The 21551-nt window shown below is 42.2% G+C and overlaps 1 protein-coding gene across 1 annotated transcript; it reads right to left on the bottom strand.

Moving 5' to 3' along the window:
• Positions 1–3619: 3619 nt before the first annotated feature.
• LOC134577826 (cornifelin homolog B-like) lies at positions 3620–14581 on the bottom strand. Its single transcript, XM_063436723.1, has 4 exons — positions 14476–14581; positions 7547–7655; positions 6384–6520; positions 3620–5162 (listed from the first exon to the last, which is right to left on the bottom strand). Exons 2-4 carry the CDS (start codon positions 7647–7649, stop codon positions 5073–5075), a joined length of 330 nt encoding a protein of 109 aa, XP_063292793.1. The 5' UTR covers positions 7650–7655; positions 14476–14581; the 3' UTR covers positions 3620–5072.
• Positions 14582–21551: the final 6970 nt, after the last annotated feature.

Consider the following 21551-nt stretch of genomic DNA (forward strand, 5'->3'; position numbering starts at 1 on the left):
AAATCATGTAAAATAAGACACAGGACTTTGTTATTTACAAACTTACATGCCCTTGTGGACTCAATGATCTAGTGCATTGCCATTCAGCTCCGCGGTCAGGCCTCGCCCCCCCCCCCCTCTCCTTTTCTATGCACCTCACCTTAATTCCAAAAAGGAAATGGAAGAAGGATGAAAGAGACATGTCTCTGTCTCTCTGTAATTGTCTCTGACTCTCTGTCTGCTTTTCTGTCTCTCTCTAGACTGGTATTATGGAACCTTCGGCAGATGTAGTCCACAACATCTGGAGTGTCAAAAGTTCCCTACCCTGCTCTAAATCCAGATATCTTCTTTTCACTGTTTTCTATCTACCCAGCCTTCTCCTATTCTCATCTCGATATTTGTTTCTTCTCTTGTCTCTTTCATGCCTTATCCCTCTCCCATGATTTATTCCTCCCAATAAACTATTTATTTTTATATTTACTCTTCACTTGCAGTGTTTTCCACTAAAGGAAATTTTAAACAAATTTCAAATTTAAGGTCAAAATAGCAGAATTGCAAAAATTCTCCCAATCAGATATGCTTTCAGTGCAGCTACTTTGACTAGCAATTTGGACTTCATTTGGAATTCCCTGCAATACTCACGTTAGTAAATAACCCTACTGGTGTTCTCCCTCCTTCTCTCTCTCTCTGCATCCCTGTCTTTGACATCTTTAACATTTTTGCCTCCCTTTCCTCCGATCCCTTTCTTCTAATTGCCCAGCTCCTCCCATTCTTTCCAGTTTTATCCTTCCTTATTTGTTTCATCTGTATCACTCTCTTTTTTACATTTTTCTTTTTTTTCTTTCTTTCTTTCCTTCTTTCTTTATTTCTCTCTTTCTCTCTCTCTCTCTCGCTCTCTTTCATTCTTTCCTTCTCTGCGTTTACAAAGCACATTGTATTTGGAAGAGGTATGTAATGGTTTAAGTTTCTTTGATATATATATATACAAAAATGTATGTGGGCATCTGGCATGTTTGCCTTTATGGTAAGCAGTGATGTTGTCAGATGGCCAATGAGCTACATCTTGATCTGCTCAAAGAGATCTTTTTCTTTCTCGCTGTAATTTCCCAGTTTCTCAATATGTTTCTCTCTTTCTTTGTCTCTTTTCTTAATCTCTTTTTCTTTTTTACTGTGAATCAAATTAGCATTATTGGCTGGACAAAGTTAATTTCTGTGTTGTCAAAGCACATTGTTTTTGTGAGGGTTTAAGGGATGTTTACAGTCTCTGAAGCATGTCTCAGTTTATGGCATGCAGTGATGTACTCGGATACACACTGTATTGTGTCTTCATCTTTTCCTAGAGGGATTTTTCATTTCACTTCGTGGTAGCATGCAGGCATTGGAGCAGCTATTTTTGTAACGGTTCATTTCTATCACTCAAGTAGTAAATAGCGTGTTTTATCCTCAACGGCCATGATATTTAAGCACATTATATTAGGGTGTTAATCCAGAGACAAACTGCCATCAAATTTGGATTTTTCTCCAAAAACCTAAAAAATAGCAAATCTCAAGCCAAGTGCACAGATAGAAGGAAATAGAACATAAGTTTCACCCCCATTTTGGTGTCTGGGCAGTCATCGCATCCCTTGCACATGTCTTTGACTCCATGTGTTCATTGCTGACAGTCACATAGCTTTAAGTTTTTCGGTGTTTGCTTTTTCTTTTCATTGGTTGTAAAGCCTCTCCATCCATTCCACCCCTATATTTCTTATGCTTTATCCATTTTATCTCTACCATATCTCAGAAGTCACTCTCCATTCATTTCTCTACCTATTTTCTTTTCATGGCACTCTCAGTTGACCTTATGTTCCCCATTCCCTGCTCCGTTTGCTCACTCTCTCTCCCCTCCGTGTTCCTTATCTGTCTCTCTCCATGTCTATCTATCTATCTATCTCCATGAATACCAATCACAGGTTACCTCTTTTTACGGAGAAATGTGTGCAACAAAGTGCTTAGAAAGTGAGAAATGATTTACAGGTAGCTCTATACACTTGTGTGGAGATATCCTCAATTCCACCAAACAGATATGTAAACTATAGTGCGGTGTAAGTGACAAAGACCTACACCTATAAGTGGAGCGCTCAAAGACATATATGGCTTACCAAACAGTATTCCGTTCAATGATGAAATAAACAGTACATGTCAAAAATATACAAAAAATACAAGATAGTGCAGATGGTATATAAAGTGGCAGTGCAATAATAACAGTGATGTCGTAGTGAATTTGGACACTCACATTTTAAGGAGCCTGTATATAGAAACACTGGCTCCGTATTGAAGCTTGTGTGCTTATTATGGTAGCACCACCCTTCTACTCCGGCTTGGGATGATTCTCAAAGACAGTCTATCTATCTATCTCCATGTCTGTCTCTCTGTCTCTCTGTCTATCTATCTATCTATCTTTCTCCATGTCTGTCTCTCTGTCTGTCTATCTATCTATCTATCTATCTATCTGTCTCCATGCCTGTCTATCTATTTGTCTGTCTATCTATCTATCTATCTATCTATCTATCTATCTATCTATCTATCTATCTTTCTCCATGTCTGTCTCTCTGTCTGTCTATCTATCTATCTATCTATCTATCTGTCTCCATGCCTGTCTATCTATTTGTCTGTCTGTCTGTCTATCTATCTATCTATCTATCGATCTATCTATCTGTCTATCTATCTATAGTTTTTTTCTGCCCTTGCAGGAAAGTTAATCCAAAATGACATTTCCTAGATGTGGTGTGGAAGCTGCATTTGCAGAAAATATAAAAGTTTTGACCAGTGCAAAACAACTCCATGTGAAACCATAGAAATTGCAATGCCATCAGCTATTTACGAGACATCATTGCAATTTTCATGACATATTCACCATCTTAAAAAAAACACTTCATTCTGTAAGTCTCCCTTTTCCTCTTTCACTTCCTTATGTACAAAATGCACTGAAATTATGCAAAAAAAATAAAACTTAACTAGCTTGCAATCAACAAGTCAACAAGCTTGAAAGCCTGCATGATGCAACTCAACTTTCAGATTCTGGTACTAAAAGGAAACAGACCACAATGACCACAATGGAATTAACAAGTTGTTACAATATGCAGTAAGCTTTCACGGAAGTCAATACTGGTGGTATCTCAATGCCACCAATAATATGCCAGTGCCTTCCATAGGAGAGCATTGAAATCTACAGCACACACATGTAGTCATGACATTCGTTTTACGGTGTGCTCATTCATGTGGCATTGTGTGCAAGGCACTACATTTATGCTCAATACCCCTCTCACATGTTTGTATGGAATAGCACTGATTGACTGACAATGGGATAAGGAGGATAAACGAAAATGGAAATAAAAAAGTTCTAGACTGCATGGAGCAAAGTTGGGAAAGCAAACTGTACTGTTAATGGTTTAGGGAAAGAATAGCCATGTGTAAGGTGTGAAAAATCAAGAACATAGTCTCTTTAGCCATTAAAGACATGATGACGACACATGATTTTTTGTGGAACACAGCACAAAGTGCCTGTATGTGGTGGCAACCCCACTGGTTTTCCCAAACACAGATCACTTAGATTTTTTTTAACAAAAAAAATAAAAAATAGAATTTTCAGACAAGCAAGTCAAAGGAAAATAATAGAACCTGATTTTATTTTTTTTTTCTTTGGGATGAAAAAAATATAAAACTAATGTAGGTGGAGATCATATGACTCCTGGGAGGATTCCATGCTAAAGCAAAAGGGTCATGAGTCAAGTATTACATTAATACACTTAGCACAAAGACTGATAAATTAACAATGTATCGTATCCATCGTGCTAACATTCACAGGTTCTCCAAACAACAGCATGGACGGGATGGCACATAAGCTGGACCAGAAAGTTGATTCTTCAGACAAGGATGTCCAGCAATTAGATGTAATCCCAGGTTCCCTGTAGACTTCCTGTTAGGATGTGTGCTGGACAAGACTCATGGATCTTGTTATTGGCCAGAATCCATTATAATAGCATTTAGCAGTGCTATACAGCTCAATCCTACATTTACTAGTAACAGATTAACAGTTTGCTAGGTAGGTGTTTGTACATGCATTATATATGATAGAAAAGCCCTCGCAACCTGATTTGTCAGGTTTCCTCTGCTTGTCACATTTAATCTTGAAATGCCCTTTATTTCATATATTTAGCTCTATATATGATATAGCAAGGATGGTGCCAGCTTCCAGAACCACTTGGGGCTTCAGCACAAAGCAAAAGTTGATGACCCATACCATGAAGTTCTATTCTAGAAGCCATGTCCTTTTACAAAAACCTTGCCAACTATGCAAGCCAGTATGCTAATAATAAAAATAAAAAAAAACATATCTGGAAACAAAAACATGCTGCATTGCCAGATATTTGATGCAATCTTACCTAGGCACACAACATGGAGAAGACATACAGTGCAGCCTCTCTCTCCAACATCCATCTCCTAAAGATCATCTGGGGTGATAATCCCCTCTCTTTAGCTGCTTAGTGTAGGACAGGGGTAGGCATCCTTCGGCACCCCAGATTTTGTGGACTACATCCCTCACAATGCTCTTACACCCGTAGTGCTAGCAAAGCATCATGGGAGGTGTAGTCCAAAACATCTGGAGTGCCGAAGGTTGCCTATGCCTGGTGTAGGGCTATACTACTGATCATTTTTTATCATGCGGCTGCTATATCAGCAGACTGATGTAAAAAAGAAAACAAGATCACTAGCATCGTACTACAGATCTTTAACCTCTAGAAATTGGGGGATACAGAACCTGGCATCAAGGGTTTCAGACCCCTAATCCCCCCCATTATAAATGTCTCTGTAAGCCAGTCTTAGTAATAGTTTAAAAAAAAGTCTTAAAAAATATAAAAAGTATATTCGCAATATGCTTGATTACATAGTTTTTTGCTGCATAGAGAAGCTAACTCTTTATAATAAATGTATCTTTGGTCCGGGAAGATTTTTCTCTTCTGTTCCTTCAATTCTTACATTCTTTAGATTTGTCCATAGGATGTCTAATTATAATATATCTGTCTGCATCTCAAGCACTAATGTTGCTTTCTTTATTTCCTGGCTTTCACCTCACGGGCCAACTGACAGAGAGTGCATGGGGTGCAGAATGTGAGGCATACACAGTCATTGCAAATAGTGCCCTGTAATACAAAAATAAGCAACAATTAGGAAAATAATGCCATTAAAGAAGAAAAAAATGAAATCATGTTACTTGGTGGTATATCAATCTACAGTGGAGTCGATTCACTAAAATACTAAATTGTAGCAAATTAAAGTCAGAATTGGTAAGATTTTCCAGAATAGTACTTTTTTGTTACATTTCGTCATTGAGATTTGAATTCTCCACTGTTTGGAATTTAGTGCATAATCCTGGGTGACAAAAGAATGTCTTTGTATAGTTAAATAGCTTCTCATTACATGTTCTATTTTGTATTTGAGTTAGCCGGTCCATAAAAGAACAGGGTATTTTCTGGTATGTATAGATAAAGAGAAAATGTGCATTCTTAGGATGTTTTTCGATCTAATGATGATTTATCTTAAAAGGTTATATTTATGTTTTTGACAAATATGTATAAATTAATTCAATATTTTATGTAATTTAATATATTTACAACACTGAGAATGAGAACTTTTGAACTTGACTAATCTAAATTGTGAAAGTCAAGTTGTAGGCAAGTCTTTAAAGTCCTGGTGTAGAAGGCGCTTTGCTTCAAACACGTGTGTCTACCAGCGTGTATTTCTTAAATAATATAATTGTACATTTATAAACTGCTTAAAATAAAGGGACGAAAGTCCAGGAAATAATAGAGTTAATTGCCAGGAAGTATACCGTGATTACAAGGGTAGGCAATCTTCTGCACTACAGATGTTGTATACATCTACCCTGATGCTTTGCCAGCATTATGACTGTAAGAGCATAATGAGAGATATAGTACACAACATTTGGAGTGCCAAAGGTGGCCTACCCCTGTTCCTAGTAAGTAGTGAAACAATATCAGGTTGATTTATTACACAAAGCTGACAGTTGTACCAACAATATTGAAAATATGATTTAATCACTTTTGCAAGCGAGCGAAAAGGTTCCCTAACAAACCAGATAAATGGTGGCATTATTAATCAGTAAATAGCATAGTGGTTTTAAGGGTGCATTTAAAAAAATATATATATATTTGAGTTTATTATATTGTCTGTGAGTTGCTACTTTTTTTTCTTTACAATTTAAGAGGATTATTGATACACATACTTGCACATTATTCCATCAGAGCATCTATTCTGCATCATATAGAAAATACAAAGATAGCAATAAAAAATATTTCATATGTAAATTCCTGGAGAAGGTGTAATATAGATAAAATAAATACCGGAATGCGATGACGTTCTCGGATGCCGGTACGCATGGCCAGCACGGTGCCTCCAAGGCAAGGTAGACAGCAGCACTCGCCAAAATCTGAGGCTACCTTACAAGCCAAGATACAGGGGACAAATGTTCCACAAAGACCTGAGAGAGAGAGAAGACAAGAGCAAGCTTAGCAAATGAGAACACAAATATTCATGGTAAGGCTACTGAACAAGCGGTAAATTTGGTGGCTAAAAATATACATTGATCATGAGTAGTAGACCTATTTAGGTCAGATGATGTTTTAAAGGGACACTAAAGTCACCAGAACAACTACAGCTTATTGAATTTGTTCTGGTGAGTAGAATCATTACCTTCAGGCCTTTTGCTGTAAACAGTCTTTTCAGAGAAAAAGCAGTGTTTACATTACAGCCTAGTGATAACTTCACTGGCCACTCCTCAGATGGCTGTTAGAGATCCTTCCTGGGCCATGGCTGCCTAAAATGCATCCAAACATTCAGTAGCTCCTCCCTCTGCATGCAGACACGGAACTTTCCTCATAGAGATTCATTGATTCAATTCATCTCTATGAGGAGATGCTGATTGGCCAGGGCTGTGTTTGAATCATGCTGGCTCTGCCCCTCTTTGTCAGTCTCAGCCAATCCTATGGAGAAGCATTGTGATTGGATCAGGCTACCACTTCTGATGATGTCAGCAGACAGTTTGTTTTTCTGAGGCAAACAACATGCAGATCTACAGCTTCAGGCTTAAATACAGTAAGATTTTGCTATATTTATGGAGGCATGAGGGGCCGGGGGGGAGAGGGGGGTAGGTGGTAGTTTTAACACTATAGGGTCAGGAATACATGTTTGTGTTCCTGACCCTATAGTGATCCTTTAAGAGATTATCTAGGTACCATAACCATGGTACTACACTGTCCCATGGTAACAATTTGATACTGTCAGGTACCTGAGGTCCTCCTGGTGTGCTGTAACATACAAGCTGAAAGCTTATATACCACATTAGAATATCAACTTTAGAACAGATGAGAGCAATGTTTAATTATGATACAGCGCTATACAGTGAGTCTCCACAATTATAGAAAAGTTCTACTATATGAACCCTTTATCCAATATAGTGCACCACACCAGTCTGGAGAGTATAATGAGCTTATTGTGTAGAACTTACAGATGCCCATGTCTTCAAAGCAGTCGAACACTTCGGAATTCCACTGGCTGCTGGTCGCATAGCCCTGAGTTGCGTGAGGCTGGGAGCTGATTGGGTAAGACATTTTGACCTGCCAAGACAGATAAATAAACATTTACAAACATTTTTATAAATTAAAACAAATACTACAAATTCGTATACTAATATAGGTGGTTAAATCTGACAGTAGCTGTTCACTATAAGTGGAACCAGCGAATAAAGGTCACTCTACTTATTAAAATACTTTTTTAGTCTTTTGGTTGAAGTAAGCCTTTAATAGAAGGGATGTGGATTTTCATAAAAGACAAAATGTGTAAGAATTACTGTAGCAACTTGGCTGTTTTGCCTAAATCTTGCATTTTGGTTTTTAGTTTATTCAGTTTATGTTTAGTAAAAAAAAAAAAAAATCAAATAATCTAATGTGCAAAATATGTCTCTCGCTGACATAAAAAAAAAAAAGACATTTACGGAGCTGGTGTAATTGAAATATGAAGGAGCGAAAATAAAAATTGTAAAATTCTTTACTTGGGACATTTCTTGGGTGAAATATACGTGCATTGTTTAAGGCACGAGACAGAAAATAATAAAAAGAAAACAAAACCGTCATACTATTGTGGGCATAGGACCCCAAAATAGAAAATCTAAATGCAGCTTTTCACAGACAAAAATACACAATATATTATATGTGATATATATACCAATTGTGCAATACAGTATCTCTTAGGGGTTTCTTCACTAAATGGTGATACAGAAACCAATGTAAATATAAAAAGTAAGGGCTAAATAGCCAAACTGTAAGAAATCTCTGACTCGAGTTTGTAAATTAGTAAGATGGTATTTTTTGTGAATGTAAAGGGCTTTTAGTAGACAAAAAAGGAGAGGAAAGGAAGCCTTAAACAGGCACTCAATAGGTAGGGGATAACCCTCAAGAACTACCAGGGTAGTGAGAAGGGCTTTTAGCTTTTAGCCCAGAGAACTCTGCAGATTACATTATATCAATGCCCCCACCTTCTCACCCACGCCCTCACCCACACACGCGTGCAGTGAGTGGGGACAGGGGCGGACTGAGAACCCTCAGGGCCCACGGGCAAAATAAATCAAGGGCCCCCTTACAGGCCCCACCCATGCTCCGTAGCAAGCCCCACCCTTGTCCCGCCTCCAGCCACACCCTACACAATCTTTAGACACAAGGAACAAAAGTGCAATAATCCCCTCAAGGCCCCAGTAGAGACTACAATTGAGGGCTAATGGGCCATGGAAGGGGGGTCTTTCTAGCAGAGGCTATCTCAGTGTTATTTAGAGAGTGTTAGAAAGAATCTACTCGAGCCCCATTAGAGACTACAATGGAGTCTAATGGGGGCCTGGAGGGGGGTCTCTCCAACACTCTGGTTCCTATTTACAATATAGCAACACAACATAGCTTGCTGATACCTAGGCCAAGTTGGCTCCTCCTACCTTAATTACCGTTGCTGGAAGGCTGTGGGCTTGCTGGCTGCGGCTGGCAGGCTGTGGCTTCCCGGCAGGCTGTGGGCTTGCTGGCTACTGCCGGCAGGCTGTGGGCTTGCTGGCTACTGCCGGCAGGCTGTGGGCTTGCTGGCTGTAAGCCTGTGGCTTGTTGTAAGTCTGTGGGCTGGCTACTGGCCTGTGGCTGGCTGCTGGCCTGGCTGGCCTGTGGGCTGGCTAACTGGTGGCTTGGTTGGCTTGTGGGCTGGCTGGCTGGCTACGGGGGCACTTGTAGATTATTTAAAGAAATAATCCATGCACAATAACCACTGCTGCTCTGTGTAGTGGTTATGGTGCCAGGAGGGCCAGGACCCCCTCCCAGAGTAAGTAGTCAAACCGTTTAAGAACAGTTTGAAAACTTACCTGGGGTCTGCTGGGATATGGGGCTGTAGTAGGGTATAGGAGCAGTGGTGCAATGTGTGAGGGGTGCAGTGTGTGTGAAAGGTTCAGTGTGTGTGTGTGTGTGTGTGTGTGAACATATAGGGTGTGTGTGGCAATGTTAGTATGGGGGTCTGTGTATGGGGGTCTGTGTATGTGTGTGTGTGAGGCAATGTGTGTAAATGTGTAGGGTGTGTGTGGGGACAGTGTGTGTGTATGGGGGGCAGTGAGTGAATGTGTATGGTGTGTGTGTGGGGGGGCAGTGTTTGTATGGGGCTAGAGTTCACTCTCACTACTACGACCACCAGGAATCCCTGGTGGTCGCAGTGTTGAGAGTGAACTCTAGCCCGTAGCTCCAGGGCTAGAGTTCACTCTTGCGAGAGCCGGAGCGTTGCCGTGGTAACTGCGGCAACGCTCTGTGCTTGCGTGAGAAGGACCCAGAGAAGCTGCAGGCTAAGCTCCCGGGTCCTCTCTTCTTCCCTCCCTGCCAGCTGCCCGCACGGTGCCTGCAGACCGGGGAGAGAGATCGGCTGGGGCGATCCACCAATTATATATACAGCCCTACTGTGTGCCTTTTTGTCTCCCCCAGTCCCTCTGTATGTTTCTTTCTCCCCCTCACTGCTCCTCTGTGTCCATGTCTCCCCTCTCCTTCCCAGTCTCTCTTCCCCCTCTGCCTCTTTCTCCCCCTCCCCTTGTGGGTCTCTCTCCTTTCTCCCTGTGTCTCTCGTCCCCTCTGTCTCTTTCTCCCCCCTTTCCCTGTGTCTCTCTCTACCCCACATCTCTAGTCCCCTCTGTCTCTTTCTCCTCCCTTTCCCTGTGTCTCTCTCTACCCCACATCTCTCGTCCCCTCTGTCTCTTTCTCCCCCCCTTTCCCTGTGTCTCTCTCTACCCCACATCTCTCATCCCCTCTCTCTTTCTCCCCCTTTCCCTGTGTCTCTCTCTACCCCACATCTCTCGTCCCCTCTGTCTCTTTCTCCCCCTTTCCCTGTGTCTCTCTCTACCCCACATCTCTCGTCCCCTGTCTCTTTCTCCCCCCTTTCCCTGTGTCTCTCTCTACCCCACATCTCTCGTCCCCTGTCTCTTTCTCCCCCCTTTCCCTGTGTCTCTCTCTACCCCACATCTCTCGTCCCCTGTCTCTTTCTCCCCCTTTCCCTGTGTCTCTCTCTACCCCACATATCTCTTCCCCTCTGTCTCTTTCTCCCCCCTTTCCCTGTGGCTCTCTCTACCCCACATCTCTCATCCCCTGTCTTTTTCTCCCCCCTTTCCCTGTGTCTCTCTCTACCCCACATCTCTCGTCCCCTGTCTCTTTCTCCCCCCTTTCCCTGTGTGTCTCTCCCTACCCCACATCTCTCTTCCCCTCTGTCTCTTTCTCCCCCCTCCACCATCTCTCTATTCCCCTTCTTTCTCCCCCTGTGTCTCACTCTCCCCCCCTATCTATTTCTCCCTCCTTTCCCTGTGTCACTCTCTCCCCCCCTCTGTCTCTTTCCTTCCCCTCCCCCTGTCTCTCTATTTTCCCACTGTCTGTTTCTTCCCCTGCCTCTATCTTTTCCCCCTCTCTGTTTTATTTTTCCCCCTCCCATTTACCAAGAGAAGACTGAAGGGGCCGGGTACATGCTGGAGCCGCCGGGCCGGGTGGCAGCCTCGCCGGTCCGGCGGCACTCCTGTCAGGCTGTCAGTAACGCTGAGGACGGAAGGAGGGGAGGAGCATGTCTCTCTCACATGCTCCTTTGCGGTTCCCACATCCTGTGCTGGGAATTGTGGGAACCGCAAAGGAGCATGTGAGAGAGACATGCTCCTCCCCTCCTTCCGTCCTCAGCGTTACTGACAGCCTGACAGGAGTGCCGCCGGACCGGCGAGGCTGCCACCCGGCCCGACGGCTCCAGCATGTACCCGGCCCCTTCAGTGTGCCACCGGACCGGCCACCCGGTGGCACTTACATGCACAGATGCCGAGGCCGCGGTGGGGCAATCCGGCCCTGCCGCCGGGCCCCCTGATGGCGGCTCTGGCGGCGGGCCCCCCTCCCAGCCGGGCCCTCGGACCATGTCCGAAGTGCCCGACTGGTCAGTCCGCCCCTGAGTGGGGAGGTTCTACAGCTGGCACGGCACAAAGAACTCGGCAGCTGATGTCCACGTCCTCTTCTCACACACACATACATATATACAATGAGTGAGGAGGCAGGGCTACTGCTTGAACAGCACATAGAACTCAGCACCTGATGTCTCTGCCATCTTTGTGTCTAACAGACTTAAAAGGCTGGACTACTGAATAAATCACAGGCAGTACAGCTGGGCATTGACAAAGGCACATAGACTATTACAGGGGGCAGTGACAAGATTCCCAGGCTGTATGGATGCTGCACCTCGAAACCTAGCTTGTAGCTGCAAAACTACTCGCTACTTGCCCTCCACATCAATTTTCTTGATACTAAGATAAAGATGTTATCACTGTGCGAACCTCTATGATGAATGTGTTTGTGTGTTTATGTGTGTGTGGGTGTAGCTGAAATGAAAGCTGATTTAGAGAATTTCTCTGGATAAATGAATTTGTCCTTCAATGTGGAATTCACCTTGAATTCTCGTTTTGGCGAATAGCCCTGTGTTTGTGCCCAGTCTCAGGAAACTTAACCAAAAGCTGCGAAACTGGTGGGAGTCTTTCCATCTCACACAAAATTATCAGAGCATGGATACGTCTACCTCCTCCCTCTGCTTCCTATGTAGATGCAGCCTATGCATATATATGGGGGTGGGAGGGTGGGTGTGTGTATATCCCCGTCTGTCTTGAATTTATTTTTTGTTCTAAGAAATCAATTAAATAGGAATTTGTTTACATACACACACACACACACACACACACACACAAATAACACACAAAACCTCCCACTGTATCATTATAAACAATTTGGATAATTCACTCTACGTTACAATGGAAGATACTGCATATTGCTGCATAAAGAAAAACATATAAATAAATAATACAAATAGTCACAATTGGTGTGTGTGAAGATCCAAAACAAAATTATACAATCAATGTAGATAGATCTTATATATAACTATAGACATAAGTAGAGCAGTCACAATTTGAATATAAGTGTAAAAAACACACAACCCCTCCTCCCCCCAATAACACAAGCAAAAAAAAACCTTTGTTAATCTGCAAAGTTTGAATCTTCATGCAAAGGCAATTAGGGAAAGGGGAGTATGTTAATAGCTTAATGGCAGATGACTAGGAATGTAATGAGGGTTAAGTTTCAGAAGGGGCCACTTTTTTAGGGATAATACTGTATCCGCAAGAAGTACAGTCTGAGGTTGTTTACCAGTAAGTACACATTCCAGGAAAAGTGGTTGCAGAGTAGAAAGGGGTGGGGGGGAGGGGGGGGGGTGTGCGTCAGACAGGAAATAAATAGTTAAATTTGCTAATTAAATATGTCTCAAAAGAATGCAAGAGGTACAATCTGTACCAGGAGATAAAGTAAAAAAAAAAAAAAAAAAAAAGAACATAAATGAAAATTAATAATATCAGTCTTTTGTCCCTGGAAAAATATTTTAATAAGACAAACTATCACCACGCCAATGCAAAGACAGTAATGCAGGTTAATAACAATCTATTTTTTTTTTTAGTAATGCAAAAAAGGTTTTTTTTTTAATATCACTTTTCCTAAAGAAAAAAAAAAAGTTCACAATTCAATCCGTCTATCATGTAATAGGAAATAAGAATTTGCTAGAACTGGTTTGGGGGGGGATTCTGGATCAGTATAAAAGATCTCCAAAGATGAATAAATCTGTAACATATGTGATTTCACAGAACACTAAATATTATGAAAAAAAAAAAAAAAATTGTTATCTAGATATATAACTAAATTTGAATGAGACTTCAAGTAGCACATTGCAAAGCAGTGTACAGTTATTTTTCTGTAAAAAGTAGGAAAATCCTTCTTTTAGCAAATTTTCTCAGTATTTTTTTTCCAATAAAGTAGACCCAGATATGTAACATTGGATATAGAATAGCAAAGGGTTCTCAACTAAGCACTCATAATGGCGTTGCCATGTCAACTAATCATTTAATCCTGAAGGGCAGAGCATGAAAAGGGCTGGCTTGTAATGGGCAGAATTTGAAATTTGTAGGAGTTTCGCTTGATGAAAGCACACTCTGGTTTCGACATACTCTAGGGCAGAACATTTAATGTGTCGCCCATCTCTGTGTGTCCAGGAAAAGATCTGGCAACACTAACTCATAATAACATACATATTAACATGAATTAACTGAAAGACGAAATTTAAGGGGAAAAAAAATTAAACATTTCAATAAAGTTATATGGCATTCACATACCCCAACAAATTCCTCTTTGTCTTAAGGTGCTGTCTTCACCTTTTCTAAAAAAATTTACTTGATTTTACAGAATAAGGGGGAAAGCAGTTAACAATGGTATTGAATGGATAATGTTTCCTCATGCATTAATTTATAACTTACATATATTAACTCCAGTAGTTAATATTTTGTCAACAGGAAATTAATGAAAATAAGACAAATTATACTTTAACTGGATGTAGCAAATTTCTGTGAAATATTCCAACTGTATCCACAGATCGTCATCCTGTTAACCCATTATCAGCAGCTCTCCACCACACAGGCATCCTGGTGACAATAGGAGTCATCAGGGCACATGACACAGAGACAGGTGAGATTCTACTTTCACCAACAACAACAAAAACAGACCAGTAAACAGGATCAACTCCGAAAAAGCTGGGTTACAAATGTTCAAGCCGTTGGAGAAAGTGTGAGGAGAGCCGTGGTTCAACAGGGGACATATCCAATCCTCTTTTGTTAGAAACTGAGAATACAGAGAGAGCTCCCTCTGCCACAGCGAGTGCACCTCCAAACATAGAGAGGGAGCAGGGATAACAGAGAGAGAATGCAACAATGTATAAGTCTCTATGACTCCCGTTAGAATCCCCAGCGATAGCCAGTAGAGATGAAGGGATGTACAAACAGAGCAGAGGGAGAATTCAGTGACCACAAGAGCTGACACTTACTTGTGATGAAGATGCCTATCAGTGTGAAGATGTTTGTGTGAGGAGTCAGCTAGTCAGTGTGTTATTATAGGGATTCACTGAGGAATGTCTGGGAGGGGACATCAAGGTTTTTGATCAGTTGCCTCCTACTTCTCAAACACCCCTAACCCATGTCACAACCCCCCCCCCCCCCCCTCCCAGTGTGACATACATGTTGCTTAAGCTTAATCTGCCACTCCCTAGCTCACTGCCCCTCCTATGGCTGATTTCTATCTATAAGGGATTGCTCGAGGAAATGTAAAGGTCTCTGTCTCCATACCTTCATGTTTTCAATTATCTCTCTATCTTTATATCTATTTTAATTATGTATGTCCACCCTGTCTTTCCTCTCTCCCTCTCACCTGCCTTTTATTTTTACTTTCTTTTTCTGATCTTCTTATATCTTGATCTATTTCTCATAATAAACTACACACACACACAGAGAGGGGATTTAACTATAAATAGGACAATTACAAATAAACTTACAGGAACAATAGGTTGAAAAGGACCCTGCCCAATTGAGCTTACATTCTATAGGAGGTGGGGTGTAAAACACATTAGGACAGGAATTTGCAATCAAATAAGGTGGGCTGCCCTTTAGGAGAGGGCAAGAGACAGGTATGTGAGGTAGGGGTTAGTCTTGGAGGCCATAAGCTTTCTCTCTCTCTCTCTCTCTCTCTCTCTCTCTCTCTCTCTCTCTCTCTCTCTCTCTCTCTTCCCATACACACATAGTTAGTTATAAAATGAGAATTGTCAGGAATTCAAAATGAGTTCAAAGTGAATTTCAAATGTTAGTCCATTTCAAACAAAGCGTAGCTGACTTGGAGAATTCTTCCAATTCAACAGAGGCGTAACTAGGAATCACATTGCCCGGAGCAAGAATCACCCCTTATCGCCCCTCCTTGCTCCCCCTAATTAATACACATGAGTGTGATGTGTGTGATGGTTGAGTGTTATTATGCAGGTGTTGGCTGAGTGTGATTCTGTATGGGGCTTGGCTGAGTGGGATTTTATTGGTTGGCTGAGTGTGATATGTATGCGTGGAGCTGGTGGAGTGTGATTGTGTATGTGAGTGTGGAGTGATTGGCCCTGCTTGGGATCATTTCCCTAACTCTGACAATCCCCTGTGCTGATACTAACATGCTGGCTTCACTATCAGCACACTGGCGTCATTGCATCCTTTACTCCCCCAGCAAGAGACTGCTGAGAAATAACACAGTGACAGGGACCAAGAGGAACGCCTGTCACTCAGTCAGTGGCGTTAGACCCTCTGTTCATACACATATATGGATATAACTACAAATCACATGAATTGAGTGATACTATATTTTTAATTAAACATTTTCATCCTTTTAAGCGTGCTCTCACTGACCCACACATACTCTCACTGATCCATACATGCACACACTCAGCAACTGTAATCCTTGTAAGACCCACAGGAAGGTGGCCAAACATATTTGTTTTATTTATTTCTGTGTATATATATATATATATATATATATATATATATATATATATATATATATATATATATATATATATATATATATATATAAAAATAAAATGAAGTACAGTATTACCAGTGAAACACACACAAAGAAAGATATAAATAAGAGATGCTCAAAAACACCTTAGTGAGTACCCTTTACCCTCACATAAAACATAATTTACATACAGTATAAGGTGGAGTATCTTCTTATTTAAAACAAATGGTAGTATTGCCTAGAGATAAAACAGAAAAAACACATAATAGTGCAATATTGTCTGGGTAATATACAAAGTGCAGAGAAATGGGTGAAATCTCACTCACAAATCTGGAGCCTGTGAAAAAGGCTCAATGTTCCAGCGTTGTGGGATTAAGGTTCCCACTTCCTTCTTTATACTGCCAGGAGGTTGTAAATAGTGCAAGGTCATCTCAAGGGTAAGTATGAAAATATGAAGTGCTTTATTAAGATAAGTGCACAATTAGTATAAATAGAAAAGTAAAAACAAGACCTTACAGTTGAAAGTAGGCTTGTAGAGATAGTCTCTGGTAGCAAAATGCGTTTCGCCTCGTTTAGATGCTTCCTCAGTTGCTGTGGTTACTTTCTGTGAATGTCCATTTATAAGGCTTGTATTTAGCACCCTTTTCACCTCGGGTGATTAGCCGCGGCATTTCCGCTTCTGGGATTGTTGCGTTCCATCGGTGGGATGCACTGAATCGATGGTTAGGAGGTGCTTCCGTTTTCGGCATTTGCGTTCCAACAGTGGAACGCATGTATCTTAGTTACGGTTCTCGTATGCTGGGGCGCATCTATGCGTTCCACCTTGGTTTATCCGTTCTCAGCAGTCTTTACCATGCCATATAATCACAAAAACAGTCTCTGCTGTATCATACCTATCACATCACATAGTTTGTCAGTATATATAAATCTGTATGCATGTCAGTGTTTCACGCATCTGTGTGTGCGTCTTTGTGGGCATCAGTGTGTGGTACTGTATGCATCTGTTTGTCAGTTTATGTGTATGTGGTTGGCCAGTGTGGCGTGTCTCTTTGAATGTGTTTACGTCTACATCTGTATGCGCGTGTGTCTCAAAGTGTCCCTGGAAAAAAACATTTTGATGTTGGCAACTATATGGAGAGGGTGCACCTACATACGAGCGAGAGGCAGGTCTAAAAGGAAAAAAAAACAAAGCAATATATTTATATTAACAAAACAAAACAAACAAAAAAAATATATATTGTTTTTCTGACATACACACAGATTCATACATACTGACTAACTGATATATATATTTGTGCTTGGAATTTATCTAATGCGTAATGGAATGTAGAAGGAGAAGCAAAGTTGGTTGGGGTGTGCCGAAACCAACGTACGAGTAGGCCTGTAAAAGAGGACCCACAAAGGTGAATTGCTAATATATATGGGTGTAGGTGGGTGGGGACAAACAGCTTGCATGACAAAGGTAAGTAGGGGGGTAGGGTTTATATAGGATCATAACGCCTCCCACAAATTCAAGCCAAATGGCCTTCCAACTTGTGCTCGGAATTTATCTAATGCGTAATGGAATGTAGAAAGAGAAGCAAAGTTGGTTGAGGTGTGCAGAAAACCAACGGACGAGTAGGCCTGTAAAAGAGGGCAAAAGAGTATTCAAAGAAAAACACACTTTATTGCAAGTTTATACAGCTTGTGTACTGAAAGCTTGTAAGGAGTTTTACTCTGATTGAGGTATATATGTAACTGAGCTGAGGATTACCTGTGGCTCCATCACTTAGTGATGTAGACTGGGGTGTAAGAGCTTGAAGTTGCTGATGCAGTGCTTTTGCGAAAAAGAGAGACCAGCGAAGGAAGCCAAGATGTAGCTTACCTTAATGGAAGGTTTAGACGTGAAGTAATTGATCAGTACTGATAGTGTGTGGCTGACCTTGGATACGTAAAAAATGGAGTGACAGCATAGGAGGCATTAATAAGATGCTTGATTTGTAGTTTTAGAGGAAGAGGCAAAAAGTACAATAGTTTAACTGCAAGTGTCATGAATCAAGCAAACACTACTTGTGACATGGTACAATATACAAAGCCCTAACGTGAGTGATAGAGTAGTCGTGAAATTGCGTGAAGCGTGCGAAACTGCACGAGGTGTAATTGTGTGCTCAGTCCAAAATTAGCTCATGGAAAGGTGGTATCCTGGATGGTACGTAGTGGGTCATGAAAAAAGACCTTGAACTGAGTGTGAAAGAGCGGCTGTGTTGTGGACCATTGGACTGTAAAGGCAGACTAAAAAGAGCGGAGAGGTTGCTGCCAGCCACGTCAGCCTGTAAATTAGCCACAAAATGGTTTGTAAGGATGGTCGCCCGAATGTAGGCCAGGTGCCATAGTGAAGGGTGAATAGGTAGTAGATTAAAGGCGTTGGATAAGTCTGTCTTGCTCAACCAAGCCTTACTACTTGCTGAAGTGATAGCTTGTATGGCATGGTTGATTTTCGTAGTGCAGTGAGAACTTCATAGTGGGAATGAGGGAGTTGATGCTGGGAATGAATGTAGAGTGTGGTGCGGAAGAGGTCTATGATCAGACTATTATAGGGTATTGTGAATGGCTACCTCGATGGGAATGGTACGCCAAGATGAGAAGTGTGAAGACCGAAGCAGGCGATCGTGAAACCAGCATATGACTGCTGTGGACAGAAGGTGGTCCACCGTAAGAGGGTCAATGGGTGCAGATAATAGGTTAGAGCATACATGTGGGAATGGCTATAAGGCCCGTGTGAACGCCTGTGAGAAACCCAACACCAGAATCTATCAGATGCCTAGCTGGGTGTAAATGCAGATAGTTTTCCAGGATATCAATGTTAACCTTAGTTGGGCGTATCTTAGTTGACAGACGGTCTGCATATGTGGATTAGGTGTGGGTTCTGGAGCAGATGTGCAAAACCCTGCATGTTGTGAAATAGCATACCCCCATATCAAAGAATAGTGGACCCGAGCCTTCCCCATAATTGAAATGGTCAGCCCTGACTAGTGCATGGGGTGAATGAGTGGTGAGAAATGGAAGTGGCTGACTCTATGCGAGAGGCAATGATAAACATGTTTAGGACTACTGAAATGTCACCGTGAATGTAACCTTAGTACTGAAGGGTGTCTTGTGAAGTTAAGTAGTGATGTTAGTTTAACGTCCTTTCCATCGAGAATTACCTTCTCCATGGAAATTGGAACAGAGTGGGCCGGTGAGACGGAGAGAGTAGTGATAGTGGGTGGTGGGGGCAGGGATGGAAATGAGGGGTAAGCCAGACTGTATAAGAGATCGCCAGGTGTGGGCAAGCCGGGCTTAGAGAGACACCTGGTGTGGCTATAGCCGATTCCATTTATCAGCCTGTTAATCATTTGGAGGCTGGCCAGGATAGTGACCGGGGTCTCCTGATTGGAATCTGAGGAGAAAGCTGATGACCTTTGTGAACTAGAGCCGAGCTTGGGAACGTTGGTCTGTACCGTCGTGAGCTTGTGTAGTTCTGCCTTACTGGCAGTGGCTGGGGAGGGGATACCCCTGTGTCTGAGCTCTGCTGATATTTTTGGAATGTACCAGAATCCCAGGCAACTGAGGGTGGAAGGGGTGAGGGATTCCTTTGGAGACCCAGGCCAGACTGGCGTGCTGGGTATTTCGTACAACAGCAGACCGATTATTGGGATGGATACTTGTGACATTCTGAAAAAAAAATAATGATTTGGATAAGTAATGTGTCTTAGAGGTGTGGATGTGACCATCGGAGAACTGACCTGCTAGCTAGTGCCGAGGCGAAGAATTTACCTAGAACCAAGTGACAGGTGAGGCCCTGCTAGTGCCAAGTGGCGGAGAGAGGCTCTACCTATTATTTGGGCCGAGGGAATTTTGTGGCCACTAGAACGTGGTGGCAGGATGTCGGCCTCTCGGTGACTGTAAGAGATTCAAAACGTGTGGCTGTGACTTGGGAGGCCCTAACTGCAGCCCTAAAGAAGGGCGAGCGAGGTGGCTAACTATGATTTGGTTGTGGGGCTGAAACCTCCATGTATGAGGTGGTGTGTAGACCTCGCGGGACCATAGTATTATGTAGGATAGCTAAGGCCAGTGCCTAAGCCTCAATGCCAGTTCTCTAGCCTGATGGGGCTTGTCTCTTAGAATTGTGTGATATAATGTATGTAGATACTTAAACCTTGAGTGTTTGTCCTCTTTCTTCGATGCGCAGGAAGATTACCATATATTCTTGCTTCTGCAGGGAACGGGCCCGGTCCGGGAAACCTTAGGGAAAAAGATGCTAGTGGGCCTGAGGCGTGCCACTGGTATAATGAGTGTAAAAATGTTGAACGTATGGTTATGTGTGTATCAGATATACCATAACGTAAGAACTCGGGTAAGTTGAGGGACCTGAACGTTGGTCTGTCAATTAGAGACAAGCCCCTGGGGTCCCACAATGTGAATTTTTTGAATGATACGAAGGTGAAGTGAGGCCTTAAGGAGAAACATAATCGTAGTGAGTAAGATTACCAATACCTGATACTGCAAAGCAGTGAACCAAGTAGCCTGTAGGTTGTCGATGGCTTAGGACTTGGTGAGTTGCGGTAATGACACAGGTCTAAGTAATGATATGTAGAATTGGATGACAAAACATGTACCGTTAAATATAGTAGTAATACGGTGGATTATGATTATGAGATTGTTGTTGACGTTTGTGAGGAATCTTGGACCAGGTACGTCTCGAAGTTTAGAACCCACCTTGAGAGGGCTGTATTAGGCCGTGGAGGCTTAATGAGGCCTCAAGGAAAAAATGGTAAACCTTCTTACCTGTTACTGAAAAGCGGGATACTGGGCACCTCTTATTGGAGCTTTGTTTGAAGAAAAGTATTAGTAGCAAGGTGGTGTAGGTTTGTGTGATTGATGTTTACTTGCCGTGAGGAATCTCAGATCTGGCTTGTTTGAAGTTTAGAACTCACTTTGGGAGGTGGAGGGCTGTATGAGGCCGTGGAGGCTGAATGAGGCCTCAAGGGAGAACGTAAAATGGTAAACCTTCTTACCTGTTACATAAATGCTGGATACTGGGTACCTCTTCTTGGAGCTTTTGTTGGAAGAAAAATATAAGTAGTAAAACCCCAAAACATATGCAGTCTAAGTGTAAGGAACCAGTATATAAGGACTTTTGACCAAACGAATGGATGAAATAGTCGAATGTAAGTTTGTTTAGTGCGGTCGGTAGTTAGTTTATATGAAAATGTAAAGGACAGGAGTGTGTACTCTGTGGTCGGCTGTTAGCCGCACGAACGCAGAAGTACACGAACGGAGTAAGAGCACGAATGGGTAAGTAATGAAAGGAGCCTATCCCCGCGTTTTTAGGCCCGAACGTGGGAAATAGACAAACGCCATTTCCCACGTTTATGCTTACGTGGACGTGCCGGTCTCGTGACCGGAAGCTGGGTAGCAAGTGGCGAAGTCGGGTAGAAGCTGGTGGACGGACACGGAAGACGGAGGCAGGAGCTGCTGGCGACGAACTGCTTGCTGGAGACTGCTTAAGGACAGGACTTGGCGGGAACGACGAACCGGAAGTGCAGGTAACTA

Source organism: Pelobates fuscus, chromosome 11 (genome assembly GCF_036172605.1).
Source record: "Pelobates fuscus isolate aPelFus1 chromosome 11, aPelFus1.pri, whole genome shotgun sequence".
In the NCBI taxonomy this organism is placed as follows: domain Eukaryota; kingdom Metazoa; phylum Chordata; class Amphibia; order Anura; family Pelobatidae; genus Pelobates; species Pelobates fuscus.

Bases quoted from the DNA above. Each gene is read 5' to 3' on its own strand.
- LOC134577826 (XM_063436723.1), bottom strand. From the start codon at position 7,649: ATGTCTTACCCAATCAGCTCCCAGCCTCACGCAACTCAGGGCTATGCG. The intron at 6,521-7,546 runs GTAAGTTCTACA...TCTCTCTCTCAG, and splicing joins CTTTGAAGACATGGGCATCT to GTCTTTGTGGAACATTTGTC. The intron at 5,163-6,383 runs GTATTTATTTTA...TTTGTATTACAG, and splicing joins GAGAACGTCATCGCATTCCG to GGCACTATTTGCAATGACTG.